At 45.8% G+C, this 11,447-nt stretch overlaps 1 protein-coding gene across 1 annotated transcript; it reads left to right on the top strand.

The window, feature by feature from the left end:
* The first annotated feature begins 747 nt into the window (after nt 1–747).
* Nucleotides 748–7,603, top strand: LOC109772381 (uncharacterized). Its single transcript, XM_020331067.4, has 6 exons — nt 748–957; nt 1,057–1,255; nt 1,458–1,544; nt 4,332–4,703; nt 5,069–5,225; nt 5,418–7,603. The coding sequence occupies exons 1-6, from the start codon at nt 875–877 to the stop codon at nt 7,337–7,339; spliced, it is 2,820 nt and encodes a 939-aa protein (XP_020186656.3). The 5' UTR covers nt 748–874; the 3' UTR covers nt 7,340–7,603.
* The last annotated feature ends 3,844 nt before the right edge of the window (nt 7,604–11,447 follow it).

Consider the following 11,447-nt stretch of genomic DNA (forward strand, 5'->3'; position numbering starts at 1 on the left):
TGATGCATGTTGATCCAAAATTTCGTCACCGGAGACAACCTGGTGGTAGAAGTCAATGATGGCAGAGCCATACATGTCTAGGTTTATCTTTTTTTTGGAACTTTCTAGTTCTTCAAGTGTCATGATTAATTATATTTTTACACGTTGGTCTCTTTTGTTAGATTCTTATGTAATTTTTGTATTTGTTATAGAATTGCATAGTGTTTGGTCCCTCCTTGATCAAGAAGACCTATGATTGTGTTCTTGACTATAGCTATTGTTATACCATGTTTTCACAATTTCTGTACAACAAGATTTTTTAATGATTATTTATGGACTAATCCGAGTTCACAGTTTCATCTGAGCTATGTTTTGTATATGAGGTTAATTTCATTAGGGATGCCATTACAATCACAAGCAGCCAGGAGGGCTTTAGATTCAGTTTGGTATGCCCAAGTCATCCCCACCTTAACACAAAATAAGCATGTGGAGCCAAATTATCGGTGTCTATCCAAATGAACACCCAACGCTTGGTCAACGTTAATTTTTGGGCTGGCACCTCCAGCCTCTAAACCAAACAAACCCATAACTATGATGAGTAGGAAGGTGAGGCAAAACTTGCCAACTTTTGAAAAATGGTAAAATATTAATAAAAAATAAAAAATTATAGCAACAAAAGATTAATAGCAAGAGTTCAAAAAAAAAAGAGCTGGTCGGGCCTTTCTTATAGAGCTATTAGTAATCGGGGTGGTTTTTGCGAATTTTACCGAGCCTCCCCGAGCTCCGGCGTGGGCAATCCATCCGATCTAACGGCCCACGGACCACGGCCGAGCTGATCCTGTTGCAGTCTTTCCCCGGCTAACCGCTGAGGCGCCGACGAGTCAACACACCTAAGATGGCGTCGGCGGCGGCGGCGGCGCTGGCGGCGGCGGGGAAGCGACAGTTATCCGAGGACGACCTGTACCTCATCCTCCACAAGTCCGTCCCTCTCCTCCCCCTCGCCCTTCGCGCCGGCTCGCCGCTTCTCCCCGGCCCGCCCTAGCTAGGGTTTTGACGCGCCGCTGAATCTCTCCGCAGGTACTCGCCGGCGACGATCCTGACGGCGCTCCAGGAGGTGACGCAGCACGCGCAGCGGAGGAGCATCGACTGGCGGGCGCTGGTGGCCAAGACGGCCACGGGGATCACCTCCGCCCGCGAGTACCAGATGCTCTGGCGCTACATCGCCTACGGGTACGACTTCGTCGAGAACGTCGAGGACGGCAGCCCCCAGCCACTGGTTTGTGCTCTTGGATGGATTACTCTGTCAGTTTAATTTCGACTAGCTTCAGTTGTGTCTTCTAGCCACTAGTGTCGTTTCAGGAACTGTTAGATCTTAATAAGAGGTTGGTGTATAGAAGAAATTCAGTTTGTTCTACTGTCGCCTTATCTTTTCCTAACGGTATTTGTGGTACCTCTGTTGCCCTGATTGATGATGGCAGGGTGATGAGAGCGACTTGGAGTGTGAGATTGAACCCTCTCCTAAGCCGAGCAACGAAGCCGCAGCCGAGGCCTCACGGTTCGCCAAGGTACCGCATTTTGTTTTCGCCAGAGACATTTCTATCTGCACTGTAGCTGATACTTTTCATTTGCTTATCAGATGCTCCTCCTCAATTTAGGATGCCAAAGGCCTAATTTTCTGTTTCACCCCTTTGCCTTGTTTATCTGTGTTCATTAGGAACCCATAATCCTGAATATATGAACTTAAACACCATCTGTGTATTTAGTAATTGCATATTTTTTTCTTCTATTTGATTCTTTGATCAAGCACATCCGGGATCAGTGCGAGATGTGCACAAAATTTTGTTTGGCATCTGCTTAAGGTCATTGTGTCCTATTGTACCACAAATCAGTATCCAATGTTGTGCTATGTATGCTATATGGTTATTGGCTTGTCCATATAGATCCTTTGTTGTGTTCTTATACAAAGGAGTTGCAAGGTGTGACCTACTTGGATTTACTTACTACTAATGCTGTTGTGCACTAGGAGTTTCATGTAGTAAGCATGTAACTGTGACATATTCAGTACTGAGTAAAGTGCATCTGCCCTCCTAAAAGTATTGAGGTGGTGTTAAATTAGTCCTAAATATGCGAAAGTGCAGATTCCAGTCCCTTATAGTATTTTAAGTGAGTCTTCACGTGTCCGGAGCAACCCAGCTCGTTGCTGACCGGCACTCGTGGTGCTTTGACCGCAACCAAACAGCCAGAATGCTGCCATGGCAGGAGTTTTGTTGTCATGTAGTAAGCTTACTGTGCTGAGCTGAGCTGCTCAGGACCCGCGGTGACTCAGTTTTAAGGCTGTGTTTGGTTGCAGGAATCTTGTGAAGATTAGTAGAAATCGCGGGGCAATCTGGTTAGATTCCTGCATTTGGCATAACCACTTGGAATGTTAGTTAGAGACTAGATTACTATGATAGGATTCCAGTTGTTTGGGGCCTATGGATTCCTTTTGAAACAGGTGGCTATCTCGTCCTAAAAAACGCTAGACTTTAGATTTTAGTTCGATTCAAACATAGTGATCGAATTGTACTAATCTTGTGAAGGGCTTTGTGTCCATCCCATTTAGGGCCTCAATCATACTGTATATCCATGCCTATGTACTAATTAAAACTCATCCAACTAATGGTCTTGGGACAATTCAATCCATCATGTCCTGCTATTTCACAATGCGACCTTGACATGGTGTGCAACCAATTCCTTCTTGCATTTGCATTGTTAAATTAAACATACAGTTACTTGTTTTGTTGAAATTGTACTTTCTTATTAAACACTAGCTCCAGTTTTCGTTGAAGATTGATAATAACCCTTGTGCCCTAATTTGGGCTTTATTCTGTATAAGTTAGTAAGATACAGATTCTTTCACAGCGTGCCTTTATTTATGCTAAAAGCAGCCTCATCAGCAGTGAAAGAACAGCTTCCTAGCCGAATAAAACTTTCTAAAGTCAAACCTAGCGGCCTTGCAATGATAAGTAGTTCGGTCTAAGAAGTGTTTTGTTAATAAAAAATACTAGCCGAAAAAGCAGTTCCATTTGAATACTCTGCCGTGAGAAAGAGTTAGATCTTACTAATCGACAATCTGAAAGTCTATGTCAGAAAGGGACATAAAGAAATAAAACAAGTCTTTGAAATACATCAGTATTAATCTACAATACATTGTCTCATTAACAGGTTATATTGCACCAAATGACCAAAACAACTCGATTTTGTATCTGGTGGAAAACTTTAAGGGTTGTCATATTCCCAATTATCTCATTACCATGGTAATATTCCTAGTAATTCACACATTCCTTTCAACCTGGTTTTCTTAGAACCAAATGCCCCCTTAAGGTACTGCAGGGACCGGAATGTGCACTTCAATAGAATTAGGAATAACTTGACACCCCCTCAATACTTTTGGGACTGCAGGTGCAGTTTGCTCTTCAGTATGAGCCTATTGAAGGCTGATTGATGCACAGTGTTGGCTCCACTCAAAAGCTTGATTGATGCCTCGTTATCAAATGAGACATGAAGTCTGGTGTTTCACTAGATATCATAGGACAGTGAACAGTTTGGCTGTATTCGTCAATGAAGATCGAGTTCATATGATTCATCCAAGTTTCTTGTTCTATCGCAGAGAGGGTAAAGGTCCATTTTATTTGATTTACAAGATGGACTTCCTCTAATGCCTCACAAGTCACACTCTCAAGTTTCACAAACTTGTAGTTTCTACAGAAAACTGGCTAATCTACAATTCTGCAACTGCAACTATGAGTCAATCTCTACCTTTATATGCAGAAAGACAAAAATTAAAGCGTCATAATGTTCACACCCTCCAGTTAGAAAAGGGTAGCTATCATGTTTGCCCCCTCTAGTGACGAAAGAGTGGCAGTACATGATATGTACAGTCAACCTTGTAATCTTTGGCAGTGAATATCTTTTGGGATATTAAATTAGACAGATAAAAATAATAATCATTTTTTTCTCAAAAAATGCTTTTAGTTATGAAAGTGTTTTTATTCTTATTGGAATTGAAATCAAGTATACTCACAGTTGTATTTGGGGACCATGTCTACACCCAAAATGTCATCCTTCTATCACTGGCATATTAGTCTATAAAAAATAGTTCTTATGTCAGCTTCCATTTCACTTACGTAAAATAGTCATCATTTATGGAAAAGGCAAATCTCTAGTTTTATTAGCAATTTCGTATTGATTACTAACTATGTTGAGTGTAATGCAGTCATGCCATGTACTATTTGCTCTGTTGCATATTTGCACTTCATTTCTTGTTATCTTAGATATGCACAATGTACTTGATCCTATCATATAAATTGCAGATCTTGATGTACGGACCTTCACGCGAGCAAGGTTCTAGTCATCGTGCTAACTCAGATGTTCCTCTGCTAAACACTCCAAATGAAAAGATACCACGTGTTTCATCTGACAAACAGCTTGCTCAGAGCCATCGTCTAACAAATGGTACAGGTCCAGTTTCCAACTCAAAGCAGGCACCCCATACAGGGTTATCTCCTGATTCTTTTGATGGGAATGGACCTCATAATAAAAAGACAAAGAAGACTAAAGCATGGACTAAGGATGAGGATGCAGAGTTAATGGCTGGTGTACATAAGTGTGGTGAAGGAAATTGGCTGGACATTCTGCGTAAATATAACTTCGATAGCACAAGAACTTATGGTCAATTATCTCAGGTAACTCTATGGTCACCTTGTAAAATGCATACTAGCATCTATTATTGTGCTGCAGTTGATCATTGTTTACATCCATTCGGTTTACCTTAAGTTTTCCCGACTTGTAATAACTTGGTAACATGCTTTGCAAATATTCTAAGGTAAGCAGGCAAATACATGTGCCTCTTGCTGCAGTAGTTATGTTGCTTTGCTTGTGATCTGTGCCTAGATAAAGTTCCATCTCAACCTTACTTGGTCTGTTTGTTTAGTTCTCATTTGCATATAACTGACGCATAGTATCATGATTAGCTTGATGGGACATCCATGTCTCTCCGTGTACATATTTGTCTGTAGAGTAATTAGGTAACGTGTGCTGTTGTTTTCAGAGATGGGCAGTAATTTCCAAGCGTCAAGCAACAACCAAGCCTGCTAAAGCTAAACCAGTCACCGGGGGATATGATATGAAAGCTACTCAAAAGGCATTCTTTATGGCTCTTGATATGCCTATGGGGAAGCCTGGTGGATTGTCTACATTAAGATCAGGTATTTATAAAATTCTTATAAATTGTCAGTACAGACAGCTCTCTCATTTAATATAACGCTTCTTTACCGAAGTGTCAACAAGTCAAACATTGTTCTATAGCTTCGTTGCGTATCTGAGATGTATATCCATTCTGGCATCTTTGGAGCGCCTTGTGCTAGTCTTTTGGTGCTCATTGAAGCTTTTTCATGTAGGAGCTTCACAACAAAGCACTCAACATCCTGCTCCAGTATTTGGTGCTGCGGCACCTGAGTTAAAATCTGCAACATCCTCTTCATCATTCTCGTTGCCAGTACCAGTGGTGCCAAGTGCAGCCCCTGGGCCTGTGTCAGCACAAGTGCAGGTTCAACCTCGGGTGCAACAAGCTCCTTCTCAAGCTGCGCCCTCAAAAGTGTCAAATGCTTCAATCAAGTCACGAAATAGCTCTAAGAAGCAAACTGCACAAGCAAATCTTACAAATGCTCCTTCGTCTATACAAGCTGCAGCTATTGCTGCTGGTGGACGAATCGCCACAGCAAGCATCGCCACCAATTTATTGAAAGCTGCACAATCCCCGCAAGCTGTGCACATAAGATCTCGAGGAAAAGGGTCTTCAAAAACTTCTACAAGCTCTAAAGCATCCACTGTGGCTGGTGAGCCTGGAACACAGACTGGCAGTGCTCAACACTCAGAACTTCCAAACTCCAGTGCCCCTATACCATCTCCTACGGTTTTGATAACACAGTCAACCGAGCAAGTTAATGTTGTGCCAGAAGTTGCAGGAGTTAATCCCCCGGAACAATCTGCTAGTGCACATTTGTTGGAACCTGATAGAGCATTGAGCACCACACCAGTGCCTGGCCCATGCGACAATATGGAGATTGACGACGACTCAACATTTTGTGTAGTCACGATGGAGGACTTGTTTCCTGAAGACGTGAAGCAGCCAGAGACAGTGAGTCAGCCAGAGACAGTGAGGCTGCCAGAGATGGTGAGGCAGCCAGAGACGGTGAGGCAGACAGAGACGGTGAGTCAGCCAGAGACGGTGAGGCAGCCAGAGATGGTGAGGCAGCCAGAGACGGTGAGGCAGCCAGAGATGGTGAAGCAGCCAGAGATGGTAGATCCCAAAGCCGAGGAGATGATAGATCCCAAGGATGCTGACATGCTGGAGTTCGATCGCTTTGTTGCCCAAGGATGCTTGACTACAGATTATTCTGATAAAAGCAAAGGTGTCAAAATTGCTCCTGGAGCTCAAGGAGCTACTGCCAGCCAGAAGAAGAAGCAGCTACCCACAGTTGGGAAAAGCATCCCTGTGTTTAGAGCACCAGTAACCATGAAGAAGACCAAAGCTCTACCTTCACATGGGGCGACGCTTGCATCAACTGTCGCCTCTAGTGGCCTTGTTGGCACAGGCAATGCTGGTGTGCTGAGTAAAGCAATATATCGGAAGCCAGCTGGTCCAGGCACCACAGGCAAACAAAATAGGTGCCAAGAAATTATGGCCCAGAAGCAGCATGCTATGAACTCAAATAGTAGCGCAATGGCCAGGAATGCGGCTCCCGGCACCGGAACACCAGCCAGGAATGTGGCTGCCGGCGTTGGAGCACCAGCCAGGAATATGGCTCCCGCCACCGGAACACCAGCTAAAAGTGTGGCTCCTGCCACTGGAACACCACCAGTCAGGAACACGGCCCCTGCCACTGGAACACCACCAGTCAGGAACACGGCCCCTGCCACTGGAACACCACCAGTCAGGAACACGGCTCCCGGCACTGGAACACCACCAGTCAGGAACACGGCTCCCGGCACTGGAGCACCACCAGTCAGGAACACGGCTCCCGGCACTGGAGCACCACCAGTCAGGAACACGGCTCCCGGCACTGGAACACCTGCAGTCAGGAACACGGCTCCTGGCACCGGAACACCAGCCAGGAACTCGCTCACTGGCACCGGAACACCACCGGCCAGGAACTTGCTCACCAGCACAGGAACACCACCAGCCAGGAATGCGGCTCCTGTCACCGGAGCACCACCAGCCAGGAACTTGCTTACCGGCACCGGAACACCACCAGCCATTCGGCAACATAACCCAGCGGTGAATGGGGCTAGCAAGGGGAATCCGCCGGCCAGCCAATAGCCAGGCTAATGACATGGTAAATGCTGTAATAATGCTCCTAGGGATAATGTGAATAGGGTGTCACACCCGTAGAGTAGACATCATTATTTTTGTTTTTCCCCCCTCCCCTGTGTTTGCTCCCTTCTTTTCTGAACCAAGTTGCTGAGGAACACAGTAGGTTTGGTTGGTCTTACTTTCATAGTGCCACTAGTAATTAGAAGAACCCAATTGTTAGGGGCACTGATTCTCGGTGTGGGATCGCAATTGCCTTAGGTTTTTTTTGTAGGATCTGCGTCGTCGTATCAGTGTGCCTGTGGGGATTGACGATGGTCAGTTCATCTGCATTGCTGGGCTCTGAAAGTGTGGTTGTTAGATTTCCTCCAGTGCATGAGTTGGCTGTTGGATTAGCTCTTGTTGGTGACAGACGATGTGTAATATATGTATGGTGGTTGCAGCCTGGGAGAGACCATCAGGTGCGATGCCGCGCCACGTGTCCTGAATCTGTCGACAGTTTGTCACCTTTGAGAGTGGCATTCAATTTGGTCTGGTCATGGCTTGCGTGCCCGTGGACTGCCGCGGCCGGCATGGGCAGCGCGGTGGAACGTGTTGCGCCCCTCGAAGACATGGACGGCGATCAGGGAGCCATCTGCCTCCGGCCTTGCGGACGGGCTAATAATAAAGCCTACAAGCCAGGCCAGCAACTACGGAACAATTGTGGTTTAGAACAATCAATCAAGGCTTAAAAAATCACGACCCATAAGCAGTAAAATAACACCACAAACTTGTCATATCTCTGGCACTCCAAAAGCCACAATCCAGAACCGGTAAAACAACAATACCATCATTCCAAGTCTCATCTCTCTCTCACTCTTCACATCTCTTCTCGCCTAACAGAAATGAGAAAAAAGAGAAGGGCCAACAAGGCCTTTAAACACACTCACAACCAACGGCAAGACCTTAAACACAATCACAACCAAGATAACAACGAAATGAACTGAAATCCACGGCTAAGCATGCATATCAAATCAGCGTGTGCATGAATAGGCAGAGCAAACTTAAACACCAGTGGCTGGAGCACTTGCAGCAGCGTCGCCGGGCCTGTCGATGATCCCGATGTGGGTGAGCAAGGCCCAGAGGAGCGTGATCAGCTCGCCGCCCCGGTCGATGGCCTGCAGGTGCCCTTTGAGGTTGTCCGACGGAGCCAGGTAAAGGATCATCTCCGACCAAAACCCGGCCAGCAACTCCCACGCCACCTCCTCGCCTCCGGTCAGCTTCCCGAGCTGCTCTGCGAGCTTTGCAGCATCCTTGAGCACCTCATGATTCTGTGTAGCGCCAAACATCTCGACCAGCTTCCGGTACGCTGCTTCTGGCGACATGGATGACACTGGTGTGCTGCTGCCAATGGCGAGGGCTCGGTCGGCGTCCTTCTTGACTTTCTTGTACAGGTCCTTGCTCCATGCATCATCATCGGGAAGCAACTCGGGGCAGGACTCCACCAGATACGCGCAATAGCGCGACAGGTGAGCGGCGGCGGTCTTCATATCACAAACAGAAACAGAAGAAGGCCGGCCATCTTGTTGGTGGTGTGGGTGCCTCGCCTCAAGGATGGTCGTGGCGATGTGCCACACAAGTATGATGTCAGATGTACCTTTGCTGTTGTTGCAGGCCCAAAGTAAGCTTCTGCCAATTTGGCTCTGGCGCAGGGATGTCATGCCTTTGCTTAGGCTAGCTCCATTGCTTCCACTAGTACTTCTTAGGGCGTTGATGATGCAAGCCTTCACTTCTGATGGTACCTTGACATTACTGCTCCTGTTTCGGTCCAGCAAACGACGGAGGCAGCCAGGTAAGCCAAGTTGGTGAATTTGCCTTGGGTGAAGCACCAGCAATGAACTTTGTCTCATTTTGTCGTTCCAATGCCTCAGCAACCACTCGCATCTGCATTCCAACAAACGGCCAACCCATTTTGGGATGACGGGGGGAAGCTGCGAGGTACGGTGCACACATCGGCATGTGAGGATTACTTTGGTCCGGTTAGAGCATATGTGGGAAGCAACATCCCTCGCCTCAGCAACCACCACAAACACAAGGAGTAACAGTACTGGTACTATATCAAAATACAAATTTCCAAAAAATTTGTTTACGTACTGGCTTAGGAAAAAACCCCAATGACAATAGTACCCGCAAGTGATTGTGTACAGTCCATTGCTGAACTTAGGATGCCAAACAGCATTGTGCACCGATGTGATGATGTCCGTCCCAACAAATATGCAGTAACCCACGCTCAAGAGTGAGATAATCATACTAACTATAACCAACCAGTTATCTGAGTAGGAGACTGGGAGTGGTGAATCATAATAATCACGAAGAAAAGAAAGCTCATCTGCAATCATCCTGAAGGCTCTTTCATGTTCACCATCCTTTAGCAAGACGCTCCTGATAAATCTGTTTGTTTCTGTGGGGATCACATCGGTGAGTTTGTATCTTGCAAATCGACACCTGAGCAACTTAAACAATGCAAATGACAAGCATATATCTTTTAGAAACAAGTTTTCTAATTGCCAAACTCTGTCAATGGTCACCAAACCGGCCTGTTGAACCTCCTCCAAGTTCTCTCTGAACATGTAACCATGAGGTTGCTTCTCTAGTTTATGTTCGCCCTCACCCATAATTACAGGTGGCGCTGGAGGAGGCACATCCTCCTCACTTGTATGTTGATCATTTTCTTCTTGCAGTTGCTGCATATACCCAACAATAAGACGAGGATTGTGTCCGAGTGCAAAAGATTTCCGGGCCTTTATAAATGCATAACATTTTAATGTCATTTTGGCATAGATAAGAGGAAACGGTGCGAAAAGTCTGAGATAATTAAGTTTACTTTCACGCTTAGTGTTGATAACCAGGTAAACTATCCAAATTCCTTGAACAAGAAGTTCGAAGGGAGGGCGTATGCTTCGATCTTCTCTATCATCAGTAGCAACTATCGGGCTTGTATTGATAGCAGAAATCAGAACAAGGCAGGTGGATACTATGACCATGTATGTGTGAATGAATTCTGCCCAGCAATTGGCTATCAATGTAGCCTGGATAATGACATGAAACTCATCGCCGACGGAGCCAGATGAGGAGAGGACATAAGATATGATGGGTAGGAACAAGGTGGTTGCCCCCAGCAAGAGATAGCCGGTGAAGCCATAGTGGCGATAACGATGGCCATATGCACCTATTCCGACGATAACTCCTGCAAGGATGGCGTTGACGAGCAGCATCGCCTCCAATCGCCACAACTGCCCTGACATGGTGTCAAAGAACAGAACCTCGACCCCTGGAACGCCATCGTTGCAGTTGATCAAACACTGCTCATAATTCCCCTGGCAGCACGATATATAGGGCTCCTTGCAGGTAGAATTGCCCGCCATGAGCTGATGGTCAGATGTAGACATCAGTATAAATTTCGGCACATTAAAAAAATCAGATAATGAAAGCCACTGTTGGCACGGATGCTATTAGAAATGACGCTCTAACGGCAGGCACTTGCGGAGTTCAGCCGGAAATGAATGAAAAGCCATCAAAGGTGCACTCAGCACAGGATGCCGCTATAGCAAGTCAGTAGAGGAATGTATCTTGTAGGTCGTAGGGGCGATCAAGCGGAGACGTTGATGCGGACCGCGCGCCGAGTCTTGTTTGTTTATTGTTTGTTATTATCTGCATATCATGGGAGACATGGAACTAGTAATATATAGGAACTAGTAAATTCACAAGCATCCTGCAGGACCTGTCTTACCATACAAGGGATGCTCATCTTTATCTTTTTCCATTTCTCCCCTTGGAATATGTTGCTTTCTTTTATGCGTTTTTCTTTTTCTTTATCTTCCTTCTTATTGTCAGTAAATATGTTGCTTTCTGTCTCTTTCCTCTGTCCCGAAGCACCCTGTGTGGCTGTGTCTCATCTTTATTCGAATGGTTTTCCGTAAGATCCTTCATGTGGATGCATGATTACCATCAACCCATGCATGTCTCAGAACGTGAGCTATCAGTCCATGGACCACTGCTTTGAACAGCAGATCTGTAATGCTCATTTGGAGAGAGAGAAACGTCCGTCGATGGAAGCCATGGCCGGTGAGGGTAGCGC

The sequence above is a fragment of the Aegilops tauschii genome, chromosome 6 (genome assembly GCF_002575655.3).
Source record: "Aegilops tauschii subsp. strangulata cultivar AL8/78 chromosome 6, Aet v6.0, whole genome shotgun sequence".
In the NCBI taxonomy this organism is placed as follows: domain Eukaryota; kingdom Viridiplantae; phylum Streptophyta; class Magnoliopsida; order Poales; family Poaceae; genus Aegilops; species Aegilops tauschii.